At 46.5% G+C, this 18,037-nt stretch overlaps 1 protein-coding gene across 50 annotated transcripts in view; it reads right to left on the bottom strand.

Annotated features, from left to right (window-relative positions):
* SCRIB (scribble planar cell polarity protein) overlaps nucleotides 1-18,037 on the bottom strand; it is a 121,192-nt gene that overhangs the window by 55,948 nt on the left and 47,207 nt on the right. For all 50 annotated transcript variants that reach the window (XM_066990950.1, XM_066990952.1, XM_066990944.1 and 47 more), the window contains 4 exons: nucleotides 7,578-7,667; nucleotides 6,921-6,998; nucleotides 5,041-5,355; nucleotides 4,471-4,551 (listed from right to left, as the gene is read on the bottom strand). In XM_066990950.1, the coding sequence (XP_066847051.1) occupies nucleotides 4,471-4,551; nucleotides 5,041-5,355; nucleotides 6,921-6,998; nucleotides 7,578-7,667 (564 nt within the window). The remainder of the gene's footprint in view (nucleotides 1-4,470; nucleotides 4,552-5,040; nucleotides 5,356-6,920; nucleotides 6,999-7,577; nucleotides 7,668-18,037) is intronic.

Below are 18,037 nucleotides of genomic sequence, written 5' to 3'. Positions count from 1 at the left end.
TAAAAGGCAATAAGCAGGAAAGATAATAAATTAAACAGAGAGATGCACAAACCTAATGAAAAGCAGGTGACAGAGATAAGTCTCAAGACACTCATGGATGGATCACTAAATCACTCAAAAGGTAACATTGAAGAAGTGTGACCAAAAACCTGGTAATGAAGATTATCATGGGTTGTCAGAACAGCTCTCACAGGAAAAAGCAAACTCACTACAGGAAGTTTTAAAAGGGATTGTGTGAATATGCAAAATTTATGATGGGATGTTTAGGGGGAGAATCACACATAGGGAAATGGAGGGGCCAAGGAGTGGGGAAGAAGGAGTATGGGAAAACAGAGAAGGTAGAGAACAAGAAAGGCTGATCACAGGCAAGCAGGCTGCTCGACAGTATACTTGTCTGGGCAAGCCCTGTGCCTGATCACCACAATCTGCTCTACCTTTTTATCATATCCTGTTCCTATTTACTGTGTGAATTTGTTCTTTATTCTGCATATGTACTAGCGCAAGACCCACTAGTAAAACTCATGCTGAACTAGCCAGCAAGTAGGAATCCAGTATCTGGAAAAACCCAGCAGCTGGCCCAGAGACTGAATAAAAGGCTCAGGGTCTGACCAAAGAGCTTTGAAGAACTTGATGCTTGGGCCAGAAACTGAAGAGACCTGCAAATGTGAATTTGCATGGTGGTTAAGTGAGGGAGTGCACGTGTATGTTCCGCAAGCAAACCTTAAACCTGATTAGCCATTGGGTAGAAACAGGGTTAAGCCATTTGTGTTGTTCATGCCCTATGAGAACCATTCATCTTTATATGGAAGCCTGAAAAAGTACTTCCTCCTTTCCTGTCTGTGCAAATCCATGGCCAGTTGTGCCTGTAGGGCTGGACCTGGGAATGGGGAAAAGCAGCTGCCTCACATCTAGTGGACTGGTAAGGAAGAATCCTCTTAGGTCCTCCTGTCTGAGGGATGCAGCAATTTTTAACGAAGATGACATGCAGATGTGGCTTGGCCCTTAGGCTTTTATCACCAGATGAAGGCCCTACATGTTTCACAGAGAGACCTGCAGTAGCAGCATGCACTCTTGACTTCATGCATTCCACTCTGAAAAGTGAGCTCTGTTATTCTTCCACCACTGATGAGAATGGTCAGAGCACAAGTATACAGTAGTACTTCCTCAGACTCCAACGAATGAGGTCACAAGAACTCCCCGAGTCAGAGGTATGTCATATACAACAGTTCTTGACAGCATTTTCTGCATGAGCTTCTCTATTGCCTGGCAATCATACCTTCTCAGCTCTTGGATAGCTAGTTTTCAGTGGCCCTTATTGCTGTGTCTCTACATAACAAGAGAACAAGGGCAACAGGAGCAGTTGAGCTATCAGAATGCACAGAGGAAGGGAAAGAGTATCATCTGTCCATGCCACAGGGAGCTATAGATCTCTAGCAAATTTCTTAGTGATCAGACTGCTCTTTAGGACCCTCACATATCACTTGGTACCACTACTGTTCTCAGTCTCCCCCAGATTAAGTATTCTTCCTTCTACTCCCAGTTCTATCCCCCCCAAAATAGCTGCCCTTAGTCACTGCTCCCAGTCCTGCACCCTCCCTGCTAGATTCCCATCCAATGACTCAAACTCTCCAACATTCCCCCATGCAGCTCCCTGTCCCATTTGCTTTCTGTCCCATCTTCCACTACCAAGACGACTCTCAAGATGCCTGTCACAATTGTGTCAGGGTGCTATTCATAAGAGACACTAGAACATGAGGAAGGCTGGAGAATTAGTAATCAATCACCGGTGAGTTTTGTGGGGTGTTAACATTGAAGAGAGATCTAGGCTGGGCTCTTCAATCCATGTACTCAAAGCTCCCTGAAGAATGTAAAAGGAGCTATCCTGGTCCTTCCCTGTAGAGAAGTCCGGGATGATATAGAGCACAGGGGAAGAATATGAAGCTGTGCTGTATTTCTTCTCCCAAGAAAACAAAAAATCTTTGGCAAAGTGATACAGAAGCATGACTAGGAGACCATGGCTTTGGCAAACAGGCTTCTGCCTGCTGGACCTGTGAAACCACCTGTATCTTAACCAGGGCCCTCTTGCTTTCCCCATAGGGGAACACGAGCAACCTACACATCATATCCTGTAGATCATCATGTCCTGAAAAGCCCTCCAATAAAAATGGGCCATCAATGCTTCAGAAGAGTTGTGGTAAAGACAGAATTTGTGTGATGCTGTGTGGGCACTGTTCTGAAGTGAACAGGCACTCCTTCAACATCCAGTATCACTGGGCCAGGACAGTTCCACAGGTCTGACCTAGCAGCAGATTTGGCCAGAGACAGGGCAAAACTCACACAGCTTGCTCATGAGTCTCTTAGAATGAGCAGAACATCTCAAGGACAACTATCACCAAGAAGATAGGAGAGGCCTCAGGATTTAACGCTACCACCACCATGTGGATACTGTGAACTCCACAAGCAGGAAAGGCAGAATAGCAGCTGCTACCAGGAGGCACACCTGCTGGAGTTGCTACAGTTAGACACTTGCTGGAAGGTGCAGAAGTTATGTGAATAGTCTAGACTAGGTAAGGATTCTCCTGAAAGATAGTAATTTGTACCTGATTTCTTAAGTGATCGCAAGATTTGAGCTGCAACTGACGCTCAACACCACAGCTTTTATGACTGCACATAGTTGAGCACAGGAAATATCCTTGAGAGCAGAAGACCATGCTCATGGATATATTCCTTACCTATGCAATAACACTGCACATATTGTTGCAGTGAGGTGTGTCAGAGGACTAAGGACAGCAAAACCTTCATCCACGTCAAAACCTAACAGTGCTCCTGAGTTCTGTAAGCCTTGGGCTCATACAAAGCAGTCTGAAGACACTGCAAGCTATTACTAGGGAATTAGATCTGCTTTCCTATGAAGATGCCCATGGATATAAATATAGCTGCTAATGGAGGGGTAAATGGGGTTTGACTTCTGACTCCATTCTGAGATCTTGTGTTTCCTTCTTGCCACAGGTAGAGCCAATTAACACCACATGATGGTCTGTGTGCCTGTAATCACGCCTCTCAGTCATGCCTCTGTACCAGTGGAGCATCAAAAGATGAGCAAAACCAAAATAATTTAGGCTATGGGGAGGGATTCTTTTATCAGGGAGCGTAGTGATAGGAGAAAGGGTAATTGCTTTAAACTAAAAGAGGGTATTTGGATTAGATATTAGGAAGAAATTCTTCATGATGAGTGAGGGTGGTGAGGTAGTGGAACAGGTTGCCCAGAGAAGTTGTGGATGCCCCCATCCCTGGAAGTGCTCAAGGCTGGGCTGGATGGGGCTTTGGGCAACCTGATCCAGTGAAAGAAGACCCTGTCCATGGCAGGGGGGGGTGGAACTAGGTGGTCTTTAAGGTCCCTTCCAACCTTCCAAACCGTTCTATGATTCTGCTATTCTGTCTGGCAACAGTCGGGGTCAATGCTTGATTTTGGGAGGGGGTGGGGAGCCCTAGCAAGGACAGAGAGATGCTGTACCACGGTGTTCAAGTCTCTTGTCAAGATATGCCTGTCAGACCTGGGCTAAAGCTCCACTAAAATTTTGTGCCAGAGCAAATACAACACAGCCCCCAGCCTAGGGATAGAGCAGACAGAAGCCAGCACTGACAAGGCTGTATCAGTGTTTACTCACACCAGCTCTGTGGTAACACATGCTCTTACCACAACAGCTGGATCAGAAACCCACCACCAGCACCAGGATGCAGGAGCTTTCACATGGAGGCAGCATGCGAGCTTGGGAAGAGGGTCAGGAGACTCAGCAGACTCTCCCCCACACGAGGGAGAGGAGGTGACACATTAGGCAGACTTGAGGTTAGAGGCAGCAGTGAGATCCATATCACTGGCACAAACAGGAAGGGAAACTGGGGCCAGAGTTTGAAATGAAAGCAGGGGGAAGCACTCCAATGTGCCCTGCCCAGCTCCACACTGCCATCAGGCAGCCTCCCTCCTCTTCAGCCTATACTGACCCCTGCCACCCCGCAGGGAGCAGCTGTCAGCTGTGCCTCAGAACGTCCCTTCCCACACATCCTGCTATGGCACAGCTCTCCAAGGCTGTCCTACAAGGCTCTGGAGGGACCCCAGGCTAGGGCAGTGCTGTCATATCACCCATATTACCTCTCTCTAGTACAGCCCTGACTACTGCGTACTGTCCCTGTGGGCACATGCTCACACGCTCCACTCAGGGAAAGGAGACATTAACTGTACCCACTGCCAGTCACAGGCTGCTAAAAGACAGGGAGAGAACCAGCAATATTAAGTGCTCTCACAGAAGACCATGGAGATGAAAAAAAGACCCTCAAAATCCATCTTCAAAGACAGGAACACATCTCCTGTCTGAGGAAGGGCAGGAAGCTTCATTTGTGCCTGCTGTCCCAAGAGCAGCGAGTCAGACCCCTTCCAGACCCTCCTGCCCTTCCCTGCATACCCGCACTCACCGAGATGACCCGGTCTCCTACATGCAGGATCCCGTCCCGATGGGCTGCACCACCCTCTGCAATTCGTGAGATAAAGATCCCCTGAAAGACAATCAGAAAGGTCAGAGCAGCCTTGTACCTCCCCACACCAGAGCTTTGCTTTCCCAGAATCGCTCCCTGACACCAGGCAGGTCTCAGCTCTTTCCCCTTTGCAGAGCCCTCCCCTGCCCTGGCACTTCCCCTTCATTCCTCACTCAGCACAAACCCTCTTCTGCTTCTGGAGCCACCTGCAGCAAAGTCTTCATATGGCCAAGAGCCCAGAATATGTCAAGAGGACACTGGCAGGATTAAATGTCACTGGCAGGAATTGTGAGCCTCAGCCCCGCCTCCTTTTGAACTTCTCTCTTTCCCTGACTTAAGAGTAGATTCTGGCTCTCAGCGAGACACAGACTGCCTGGCTCAGCAACTCAGAGTTCCTGGGCAGAGTTCCTATGCTGCCTCAAGCAATGTAAGGAAGACCCCATGCTGCTCCCTCATGATGTGCTGAGAGTTGGGATTGAGCATCTTCCCTCCCAAGGAATCGTTACTAACCGTGTCACCAGCCCGGTAGGGTGTGGAACCTTTGCCACCAGCAATGCTGAAGCCCAGACCCTTCTCATTGCGCATAAGGCAGGTGGAGTATCTCTCCGTGGGAGGTGTCCCCTCAGGCCGCTCTGGGAAGCGTAGGCCACCTCGCCTCTCACGAGGGCTGTAGTCATCCTCAGGGCGAAGCGGTGTGACGGTGATGGCATTCTCTGGCTCCACCATCCGCTCCCGCAGGACTGTCATGGAGACAGAGCTTCCTGATCCACGCAGAGCTTCCACTGCCACATGATGCTCAGCACAATGCAAGGATACGCCATTCACCTGGGGACAAAAAGAGCCAGGCACAACCCTCCCTTTGTGGGGAGATCTTCCAACAGCCTACAAAGACAGCTCCAGTCTTAGCAGTCAGTGTCCAACAAAAACACAGCTCATCTCCTAGCGCTGCAACCCTGTTCCAAGAGGGACACGACAGACCTCACCTGCTACCCCACAAGGGAGCTTCCCTGTACTCAGAAAGCACGTGCTGCCTAAATACATAATACAATGGCTAGTGGGTGGGGCTCAAAGGGTTGTACTGAATGGGGTAAAATCATCCTAGCAGCCAGTCACTAGTGGGGTTCCACAGGGCTCCATTTTAGGGCCAGATCCCTTTAATGTTTTTATAAACGATCTGAATGCAGGACTCAAATGCATACTAAGCAAGTTTGCAGACAACACTGAATTAGGAAGAACTGTTGACTCCTTTGAGGGTAGAGAGGCCTTGCAGAGAGATCTGGACAAATTAGAAGGCTGGACAGTCACCAACTGCAAGAAATTTAGCAAAAGCAAGTGCTGAATTCTGCACCTGAGATGGGGCAACCCTGCATATATGGACAGACTGGGGGATGAGAGGCTGGAGAGCAGCCCCACAGGAATAGATCTGGGGGTTCTGGTTGACAGCAAGTTGAGTATGAGTCAACAGTGTGCCCTGGCAGCCAAAAGGGCCAATTGATCCTGAGGTGCATCAGGCATGGCATTGCTAGCCAACTGAGGGAAGCGATTGTCTTACTCTACTCTGAGGTAGTGCGGCATCACCTTGAGTACTGTGTACAGTTTTGGGTGCCACAATATAAGAAGGACATAAAACTATTAGAGAGTGCCCAAATGAGGGTGACACATCTAGAGGGGAAGACATATGAGGAGCAGCTGAGGTCACCTGGATTGTTCAGCCCCAAGAACAGACTGAGGGGAGCTCTCATCGCAGCCTGCAGCTTCCTCACAAGGGGAGCGGAGGGGCAGGCGCTGACCCTCTCTGGTGACAGCGACAGGACGTGAGGGAATGGCATGGAGCTGGGACAGGGGAGGGTCAGGCTGGATATTAGGAACAGACTCTTCACTGAGAGGGTGGCTGGGCACTGGAACAGGTTCCCCAGGGACATGGTCATGGCCCCAAGCCTGCTGGAGTTTAAGAAGCTTTGAACAATGTTCTCAGAAATATGGTTTGATTTTTGGGTGCTCCTGTGTGGACCCAGGAATTGGACTTGATGATCCTTGTGGGTCCCTTCCAACACAGGATTTTCTATGGTTCTGCAATACGTCTCCAAGGTAGCCCCTGCCAAGCACAGGAAAGGCCCTTTCTGCGAAGGGGAATTCTCTTCCACAGGAAGCCTCATCCTCCCCATCACCTCTACCATCCCCACAAGGCAGCAAACCCCAGGCAGGTAACTAAAAGATAAATGGCAATGTTAATTAAACAACCTACTCTTTGAGCTAGGGGGGATTTTGTTTTCTCCTTGTGCAGTTCCTGATGCTTAATTTGGCTTACAGACTAGTGCAATGCACTTATGCATCAACCTACATCTCTCCATTCACTCTCTAGTCATTAGAAATATTAGCTAGGTTCTTACCTCCAGAAGCTTGTCCCCAACACGAACCCCTGCACGAGCTGCAGGTCCCTCTTCTGACACACGGGAAATAAAGATGCCCTGGAAAGACACTCTATGTCAAAAGAAGTGGAGTCCATTCCTCAACCATGTAAAGTGTGGAAGGAAAGTAGTCCACCCCGTTCAACTTAAGGGAAAGGGGAAATCCCTTGCCAATCCCATACCCTGGCTGTGGGGACAAGACATCCACATCACTCCGTTCAGGAGTTAGTGGAAAGGGGAAAAAAATTCCCGTTCCAGGGCTACCCCACATGTGACAAAAAGGAAAAGGGAAGGAAACAATAATCCTTTTCCAGTAGGATGAGAACAGCACAGCTGATGCTATCACGTGTGGAAGACAACCCTATACTTTTCTCCTTTTGAGTCCTGTACATCAGGACACAAGTGGGAAAGAAACTGCTGCTCTCATTGCTGCTCTTGGCGGTCAGTAGCCTGAATGTTTGAGAAGTTGTGCTCCAGCCCCCTACTCCTTGGCAGGTCAAGGGTTGCTCTCCACCTTGCTCTGTGAAAACCCAGTCCAACCGCCACAAAGCTCTTACATATGGAAATCCAATGTCCATCTACAGAGAACTAGTCCCTGAAAAGTGGGTGCTTCAATGATTATGCAGTCCAAGGTCTTACCTCATCGTCACCCTTATAGGGGGTGGAGCCCTTGCCCCCTGCGATGCTGATGCCCAGCCCCCCTGTCTGCCGCACGATAGTCAATGTCAACTGGAAGCAGAATGAACACAGGTTACAGGTCAGCGCAGGCGTAGAAGATGCCAAAAACATCTTGAAGAGCAAGAGATGACTACTTCAGAGAATAAGCACAAGAGTATAGACTTTATCTGCATGCATCTGCTCATGTATTTGTGTAAGCTGTGGTGTCGATGCCTCAAAGGTACCAAAGTCGCGATACGTATAAACAAACCAGTTTTCCCAGTTTAGTTCTGAACTATATCTCAAGACCAAGAGTTAGTTTGCCTGTATTGAACACACTGGAATGGGATGTCCACCACAAAGTAAACTGATAAAGAGTGGAATAGGACTGGATAAGAAAACAGGGATATTGTTCATATCACAGCCCAGATCTACCACATTGCTCTCTTTGAGGTGCAATTCCATACAGCTACTGGGAGATTAAGGATCACCCTAATGTAACATGCAGTAACAAGAATGGCACATGTTCCAGAATACACTGGGACAGATACTTGGCTTTACTCTGTTGATGGAAATCAATGTGTGATTCTGGAAAAGCCATCTGTCTTGTTCAGTGGCTCCTTCCTCTTCTCCCCTCTGCACGTGCAGGCTCAGAAATGTAGCTGTGCAATCCAGAAGCCTCTTCTTCCTATCTCCCATTTCCACGTACCAAATTAAGGCCCCTTTCAATAGCAAAACTCTCCTCAAACTTGAACTGAAATTGCCTATATTCAGGACACTAGCATGAACTATTTGTGTTGCCCCAAGTCATGAGAAGGAAGGTAAGGAGCATGTGGTAGGAAACGGAAAGGAATGGGATAGGCAGGGCTCCCTCGGGGATCTGTCAGGGCCAAGGACCAAGGAGCTGGTGATGCAAGTGATGGAAACCTACACAGACTTCTGGAGAGAACCAAATTTACTGTCCTCCAGATGTCACTTCTCTGGAAACAAAGTCCAGAACAGAGAGCGGCTGCTGCAGAGGTTTCTAGCTTCAACATCAGATCCACTTGGCTTTGGCCAGGCCACAAGGCAGTCAACAAAGGAAGCAGGAGAGCCCTTCCTTAATGCCCTCCCTTCAAATTTTTCTTCATTTTCTACAGTGACAAAAGCAACAGCTTGTGGGGCCTTCACATTCTACTAAGATCAAAAACCCCAGGAAACGCAGAATTACACTGAGGATCTTTGCCATTTCCTTTGTGCCCAGTCAATGGTGTAGTAGAAAGGTGCCAGAATCTTCACAAGCTAACCCTGGATTCTAGACAGACCATACATACATTGTCTGTAGTGCAAGACCTAGAGACTGAGTTAAATCCAAGTACTGAAAGACATGGATTATTCAGTTGAGACAAAAATGTGGTGGGCATAAAATAGCATTGTATATCATTGATAGCACACTTTAAAACCGCTTATACATTACATAAACTCTTCTTGTGTGAAAAAGTCTATTAGGATCTAAGTGAAAATACTCATTATATTCTCCAGTCTCACTGGATTTTGATAATGCTATAAAGGCTTTTATCTAATTTGATTAAAAATTGTCAATTTGTCTACAGAAAACTTGGTTCCCATATGTAGATCAGAGAGAATTCTAATAACAGGATCCAGATATTTCTGAGTAAGATAGCTGATGATTTTGCTCAGTGACTGAATATGACAAGATTATTGTTTTTGACTTGCTTTTGACAATGAACAAGGAATATATGATGTCACTGGTTGAAGTCACTTTCAGTTTCACGCTAAGTTGATTGTTGAAACTAACTGAAAGATAAACCACAAAACAACGGATTTCACAAATTCACAGAAACCAGACCAAAAATATCAGGAAATCTGCCAGAAAAGTCAACTGTGCTGAGGGCTAAGAACCGCAGGTCTATCAATGTAAATTGAAAAAACAAAACACCAGTGAGGAACCAAGTGTAACTAAATTTAAAGACACTGCTGGAACAACAGCAAATTGGGTTGCATGGGACATAAACATATTTAGGCTAGAAAGAAGATTTCCAACTCCCAAAGCAAGTAAGTTCTCCCACAAAATATTGTGGTAAGAAACCAAACTGGTGAATGTTTGTTTGAAGTCTATGGAAAGACTATGAAATTAGTATGTACCTGACAAAAAAGAAACCTTACAAAAAAGGTTCCAGTAGCCTATACGTGTCTTTTAGTTTTACATTCAGCACTAAGAAGATGATGAAGGGCCTAGAATGGAAGATATATGAAGAGCAGTTGAAGTCACTTAGTTTGTTCAGCGCAGATAAGAGGAGGCTGAGGGGAGGCCTCATGGCGGCCTGCGGCTTCCTCACAAGGGGAGCGGAGGGGCAGGCGCTGAGCTCTGCTCTCTGGTGACAGTGACAGGACCCGAGCGAATGGCATGGAGCTGGGACAGGGGAGGGTCAGGCTGGATATTAGGAACAGGTTCTTAACTGAGAGAGTGGTTGGGCTCTGGAACAGGTTCCCCAGGGACATGGTCATGGCCCCAAGCCTGCTGGAGTTTGAGAAGCCTTTGGACAATGCTATCACACATATGGTCTGACTTCTGGGTGCTCCTGTGTAGAGCCAGGAATTGGACTTGATGATCCTTGTGGATTCTTTCTAAGTTGGGATATTCTATGACTTTATTTCATATAATGGCTAAGACACTGCTTTTTGCACTGAAATACTAAATTATGCCTTCCTAAAAGTGTAACTGTCCTGGAGCTGCTTTGACTTTCATTCAAGAAAACATTTGTCCTAACAGTAGGGGATGGCACTGTTACCACCCCTGCACACTCTTGTCAATAACTTTTCTGTGTATTTATTTCTCTTCTTGCATTTATGCTCTTAGAATCACAGATCCACCCACCACCCAACAGTGGTTCATCTCAGGCTTAACAACAGATCTGTGATATTCCCCACCTAGAAACATGCTGCTCATCTGGTTCTGGTTCCTTACAGCAGCAGAACAGGCAAATGTTCATCAAGTGGGCAACATGTCTGGTGTTCCTCCCAGACAGGCAAGCATGCATGCCCTCAGTGGAAATGTGCTGCTCGGACAGGGGTAACGTGGGAAAATGGCAAAGACCACCACTTCAGCCTGAAGTTGGCATTTCCCTGAACTGGAGAATAGGAAAAAAAACATTTATCATACTGATTGCACCAAAGTAAAAACCAACAGTTACCCTTCCCTCCCCTCTCCTCTACCTCCCTCAGTCTCATCTGTGTTTCTGCCTCTAAGTCTCTGGGGAACACACTCAAACAAAGGCAAAAGTTAGTAGGGCTGATTGATAGCGCTTTCAACTAGATTTGAAGGAGGAAAGGGACAAAACTGGTCCTGCCACTGATAAGCTATGGGACTGCATGCCAAAAATTGAGGGACTGTGTGCTAGCAAGACCCTTCAGTCTGCCCCACGAGGGGCTAGGTTCAATGAAGCACATCTGAAATGTTTCTACACAATTGCACGCAGCATGAGAAACAAGCAAGAGGAACTAGAAGCCCTGGTCCAGTTCCAGAGCTATGACATCGTTGTCATAAGTGAAACCTGTTGGGAAGAGGTCTGTGACTGGTGTGTTACAATGGACGGTTACAGGCTCTTCAGAAAGAATAGGCAGGGCAGGCAAAGCGGGAGGGTGGCACTCTATGTAACGGAGGCACTGGACTATACAGAGCTTGCGGTTAGCAACAATGCAGTTGATAGGCTCTGGGTAAGCATTAACAGACAAATATAAAGGAGATGTCATTGTAAGAGTCTACTACAGACCACCTGGCCAGGATGACAATGACGAATTATTCCTTAAGGAACTGAGAGAGACTTCTAGATCGGCTGTCCTTGTCCTTATGGGGGACTTCAGGATTTCAACCTGCCAGATGTCAACTGGGAATATCACATAGCTGAGACAAAAAGGTCCAGGAGATTCCTGAAGCACCTTGATGGGCTAAAGTTGCGCCAGGGGAGGTTTAGGTTGGATGTTTGGATGTTAGGAAGATTAGGAAGAACTTCGTCACTGAAAGGGTTGTTAGGCATTGGAATGGGCTGCCCAGGGGAGTGGTTCAGTCACCATCCCTGGAGGTCCTTAAAAGACTTTTAGATGCAGAGCTCAGTGATATGGTTTAGTGGAGGACTTGTTAGTGTTAGGTCAGAGGTTGGACTAAGTGATCTTGGAGGTCTCTTCCAACCTAGACGATTCTGTGATTGATGATAACTTAGTATTTGTACTAAGAGAGCTGACTAGGAAAGGTGCCCTCTAGGACCTGTTGCTTGTAAACAGGGAGGGTCTTGTGGGTGAAGTTGCAATAGGTGGTCGCCTTGGCCATAATGACCACGAAGTAGCTGAGTTTAAAATCTTTGGCGACAGGAGGAAAACTGCCACCAAACTTCAACCTTGGACAGGGGGAAAGCAGACTTCAGACAGCTCAGGGAACTAGTTAGTGAGGTCCCCTGGAAAGTGCTTTTAAACACATTGGGGTCCAACATTACTAGTCATTTTTTAAGTACCACCTCCTAAGAGCACAGGAACAGGGAATTCCAAAATGTTGGAAGTCAAGCAGTAGGGACAGGCTGGCCTGGCTGAGCAGGGATCTTCTTCACAGTATCACAGATTTCTAGGTTGGAAGAGACCTCAAGATCATCGAGTCCAACCTCCGACCTAACACTAAGTACTCCACTAAACCATATCGCTAAGCTCTACATCTAAACGTCTTTTAAAGACCTCCAGGGATGGTGACTCCACCACCTCCCTGGGCAGCCCGTTCCAATGCTTAATAACCCTTTCGGTAAAGAAGTACTTCCTAACATCCAACCTAAAACTCCCCTGTCGCAACTTTCGCCCATTCCCCCTCGTCCTGTCACCAGGCACGTAGGAGAACAGACCAACCCCCACCTCTCTACAGCCTCCTTTAAGGTAACTGTAGAGAGCGATAAGGTCGCCCCTGAGCCTCCTCTTCTCCAGGCTGAACAAGCCCAGCTCCCTCAACCGCTCCTCGTAAGACTTGTTCTCCAGACCCCTCACCAGCTTGGTCGCCCTTCTCTGGACTCGCTCGAGCACTTCTTCAAGTGCTTAGGCAGAAAAAGAAAGTATACGGTCACCGGAAACAAGGTTGGGTGACATGGGAGAACTACGCAGAATCACAGAATGGTTGAGGTTGGAAGGGACCTCTGGAGATCATCTAGTTCAACTCCGCTGCTGAGCACGATCACCTAGGGCACATTACACAGGATTGCACTCAGGCGGGTTTTGAATATCTCCTAAGAAGGAGGCTCCACAACCTCTCTGAGCAACCTGTTCCAGTGCTCTGTTCACCCTTACAGTAAAGAAATGTATCCTCATATTCATCCAGAACTTGCTGTGTTTCAGTTTGTGCCCATTGCATCTTGTCTTGTCACTGGGCTCCACTGAAAAGAGTCCAGCCCCATGCTCTTGACACGCTCCCTTCAGATAGTTGTACGCATTGATCAGATCCCCTTCACAGTTTCCTCTTCTCCAGGCTAAGCAGGCCCAGCTTCCTCAGCCTGTCCTCGTGCTCCAGTCCCCTAATCATCTTTGTAGCCCTCCTGGACTCACTCCAGGAGCTCCATGTCCTTCTTGTACTGGGGAGCCCAGAACTGGACACAATGCTCCAGGAGAGGTATCACCAGCGCTAAGTAGAAGGGCAGAATCACCACCCTTGACCTGCTGGCAACACTCTTCCTAATGCACCCCAGGATACTGTTGGCCTTCTTGGCCACAAGGCCACATTGCTGGCTCATGGTTAACCTGCTGTCCACCAGGACTCCCAGGTTCTTCTCTGCAGGGCTGCTCTCCAGCAGGTCAGCTCCCAGCCTTTACAGGTGCATGGAGTTACTCTGCCCGAGGTGCAGACCCTGCATTTGCCTTTGCTGAACTTCGTAAGGTCCCTTACCGGGCAGTGCTCCAGCTTGTCCAGGTATGGATGGCAGCACAGACCTCTACAGGGTTACAGGGATTCTGCTCACCTTTGCAGGGAGAGAATTTGTGCGGGCAAGGCTCAATTAGAGTTGAAGCTGGAGAGCATTGTGTGGGACAATAAAAAAGGGTTTTTTAAAGTATGTTAACAGGAAAAGGAGGACCAGAGCAAACATTGGTCTGATACTTGATGAGGATGGTCACCTAACAAACAGGGACATAAACAAAGCGGAGATGTTTAATGCATTTTTCACCTCTGTCTTCAACACCAGTGATGGGCTCTGGGACCCCAGCTGCCCTGAATGGGAGGACCATAACTGCAGGAACGATAAATGCCCAGTCAACCCCAAACTTGTGCGGGATTTGCTGCTCCACCTGGGTGCATGTAAGTCTGTGGGGCCTGATGGAATTAATCCCAGGGTACTGAGAGAGCTGGCTGATGTCATTGCAGGACCTCTCTCAATTATTTTTTAATGGTCTTAGGAATCTGGAGAGGTCCCAATTGACTGGAAGTTGGCAAATGTGGTCCCAATTTTCAAGAAGGGCAAGAAAGAAGATCCTGGCAATTACAGGCCTGTAAGTCTCACTCAGTGCCTGGTAAAATTATGGAGAAGATTATTCTAGGAGTTATTGAAAAACACCTGAAGGACAACACAGACAGCGGTTGTAGCCAACATGAATTCACAAATTTCCTTTTACGATAAGATCACCCATCAAGATGACCAAAGGAAGCTGGTCAATGTAACCTTTCTGGATTTCAGTAAAGCTTTCAATACTGTCTCTCACAGTACCTTCCTGGACAAAACGACCAGCATACAGTTAGATAAGAGCATAATAAGATGGGTGAACAACTGGCTGATGGGTTGCGGACAAAGGGTTCTTGTAAATGAGGTTGCATTGGGATGGCAACCTGTCAGTAGTGGGGTTCCCCAGGGCTCCATTTTAGGACGATTCCTCTTCAATGTTTTCATAAACAATTTGGATGTAGGACTTGAAGGTGTTTTGAGCAAGGTCACTGGTGATACAAAATGGGGTGGAGCTGTTGACTTAGTCGAGGGTGGTGAGACCTTGCAAAGAGGTCACAGAATCATAGAATATCCTGAGTTGGAAGGGCCCCAAAAGGATCATCGAGTCCAACTTCTGGCTCCACAAAGGTCTACCCAAAAATCAGAATTCAGACTGTATCACTGACAGCATAGTCTAAACAATTCTGAAACTCCGACAGACTTGGTGCTGTGACTATGTATGTGACTATGTATTTGTCCAGATCTATGATCTGGACAAATTAGAGAACTAGGCAGTCACCAACAATATGAAGTTTAATAAGAGCAAGTGCCGGGTCCTGCAGCTGGGAAGGGGCAACCCTGGCTATACACACAGACTAAGGACAAGATGTTGGAGAGCAACTGCACAGAAAGAGATCTGGGGCTTTTGGTTGACAACAAGCTGAATATGAGCCAGCAGTGTGCTCTGGCAGCCAGGAGGGCCAACCATATCTTGGGATACATCAAGCACAGCATTGCTAGCCGGTCAAGGGAAGAGATTGTCCCTTTATACTCTGCGCTGGTGCGGCCTCACCTCAAGTACTGTGTGCAGTTTCGGGCGCCACAGTATAAGAAAGACAAAACTGTTAGAGAGTGTCCAAAAGGAAGGCTACAAAGATGGTGAAGGGTCTGGAGGGGAAGACATACGAGGAGTGGCTGAAGTCACTTGGATCGTACAGCCTGGAGAAGACTGAAGGGAGACCTCATAGTGGTCTACAGCTTCCTCACAAGGAGGAGCGGAGGGGCAGGTGCTGATCTCTTCTCTCTGATGACCAGCAATAGGACCCAAGGAAACATCTTGAAGCTGTGACAGGGGCAGTTCAGGCTGGATATTACAAACAGGCTCTTCACTGAGAGGGTGAAGGCACTGAGAGGGTCAGGCACTGGAACAGGCTCCCCAGGGAAGTGGTCACGGCACTGAACCTGCTGGAATTCAAGAGGCATTTGGACAACGCTCTCAAACACATGGTCAGATATTTTGTGTGGTCCTTTGGGAACCTAGGAGTTGGACTCGATGATCCTTGAGTCCCTTCCAACTCGGAATATTCTCTGATTCTAAAGACTGGTTTGAGTCTAACCTATTTTTCACAGATTTTTGATATAGCTATCTTTTAACAGATTCTCTTGATCCTGTGAGATTTTCCAAATTGCACTGAGTAAACGTATACCTTTCTAGAGAAACTAGAAGCATTGCGCATATGGTCAGGCTTACTTTTCTCTAGCAGCCAGGGATATCTGAATATTGCCCAACAGACTTGGAACAGTATTTAGTGCTGTGTCCTACAAACTGTCAACTAAGGATTTTTGCAACTTGTTCTTGACAGGGGCACAGCAGATACAGAGGCAGAAATCTAGACATTTAGAGGGTTCAGCAGACCAAGTATGGAACTGCTGCTCTTCAGAGCCTGCTGAAAGACCACGTTGTTCCTCCAGACTTACGCAAAGGAGTGAGGGTTTAAGGGCTTTATTTCCAGAAGGCAGCAAGTTTCTGCATGCATAGACATCTTTTTATAGCATGCTATACATTTAGAGGCAGTGTCTGATCCCTGGATTTACTCCACTTGAAACTTTAGATGAGACTGGGTTGTCAACAGTGACTTGGAAAAGGCAAATATTCAATAAATACTTCTGATCTGTATTTAGATAGAAATAAGATAATGCATACATATCACATAAATCACATTTCACTCCAACAGGAGCTAGAGAATCCATTAAATACCATCAAAATGAATAATCACTTAAAAATTAGAAGAACTAGATAACCTGTACCCAAGAGTCCTAACAATTGACCAAGGTCTCCAATATACTTACAGAGTACTTATAAAATTCTGGAAACTTGATACCCTGAAATAGCATTTACGTTGTGCTGTTAAATTACGATATTAAAAGATTATGCCTACAACTACCAGTCAGTCATCCTAGCACCATTTCCAGAAAAGAAACAGAAGAACTAGTATGCATGTCCCTTACTGAGCAGACAGAAATAACATGCATATCAAGCAGCTGAATATTATGAAAATTAGGTCTTTCAAACAAGCAAAAACACCTACACCATTATTCCATTCCTTGACAAGATTCTAAACTTGGCTGACAGATTAATAGTATAAATCTAATAAGCAGGCTTTTGTAAAACATGAAACTTCTTATCACAAGACATTCTCACTGACATCACAGGATGCTGGGTTTAGTTTTACATTACACAAACTAAGAACTAACTGAAATAAAGAAGAACCATGAAGTAGGATTCTGCAGAGATCTTTATCAGGCCGGATGTTATTTTGAATCCCTGACAGAAGAAAATGCTAATTGTTCTTTATGAGAGGAGCATAGCATCCTTCCAGTATGGGAGAGGATGGGATAAAAATATATATTTTTTAAATCTTTTTCATGCATGACATTAATGACTTTATATGAAAAGATTATTCCACGCTTGTAGCAACAAAGGAATTAGGGATCACAGAATCACAGAATGGCTTGGGTTGGTAGGGACCTTGAAGAGATCATCCAATTCCAACTCCTCTGCCATGGGCTGGGACACCTTCCACTAGACCAGATTGCCATTGGATACCCAATGAATTTTCAGCAGCAGTCTTAAAAGAAAATCTTTTCAATGCAAAACTACAATTAAATTGCACAATTTACTCCCAGTGAATACTGTAGAATAAAAGTGTATCAGTGGGATTGGAGAGATGAGACAAATTCATGGACAGCAGCTCCACTGTATCTAGTACAATGGTATGAACAGTTCAGAAATCCTTAATAACATATTACAAGGACCTGGGAAAATACCAGTGAAAGGATCACAATGCCTCACTAAAAACCGCACTTCATAATTCCCAAATAAAGACCTGCATACCCACCAAGAGAGGTGTCTTTACACAGATACCACATCCAACCCTGTGTCCGTTTCCAGGAACACCCCAGCAAAATAGAAGGTAGTTACAGAAGAGACACACAACAGTTCAGGAGCCAGAGGCACTGACTCACCAGGAAAGATTAGAAGAGCTAAATCTGTCTGGCTTCAGTAAACAGTAACTCATGAGGACATAGGGACAGGCTGAAAATATCAGTGAGCAAATGGAAGGTAAGACATCACTGCATGAGATGTTGAGAACTAAATTAAAAATGAACAACGGAAAAAGGAACACGAAGGAAAGATCCTGCCCTGGCAGAAGAGCTGATCTGAAGATTTTCTGGCTCTGATTTTTCCTATTCCTCCTTTATAATGTTTTGTTAGTTACAAGGGGAATGGATACCTGGCAAGGCAGAGATGGCAGTATACTAATGACTGACAGTAGCATGAAGAGCAGACAGGACAGGTGACCTGCAAAGCTAAATGCTCAGGTGTACTCCTACAGACCCCCCTTCTCCAAAGAGGCTCCAAGACAATGGATGACATGACATTAAGTGAGGATGATGGAAAGAATGCAATATATTAAATGTACCTCTTGATGATGACTTTTG

This window comes from Anser cygnoides, chromosome 2 (genome assembly GCF_040182565.1).
Source record: "Anser cygnoides isolate HZ-2024a breed goose chromosome 2, Taihu_goose_T2T_genome, whole genome shotgun sequence".
Taxonomy (NCBI): Eukaryota; Metazoa; Chordata; class Aves; order Anseriformes; family Anatidae; genus Anser; species Anser cygnoides.
The sequence above is the reverse complement of the archived record's forward strand: the minus strand, read 5'-3'. Positions and strand labels throughout refer to the sequence as shown.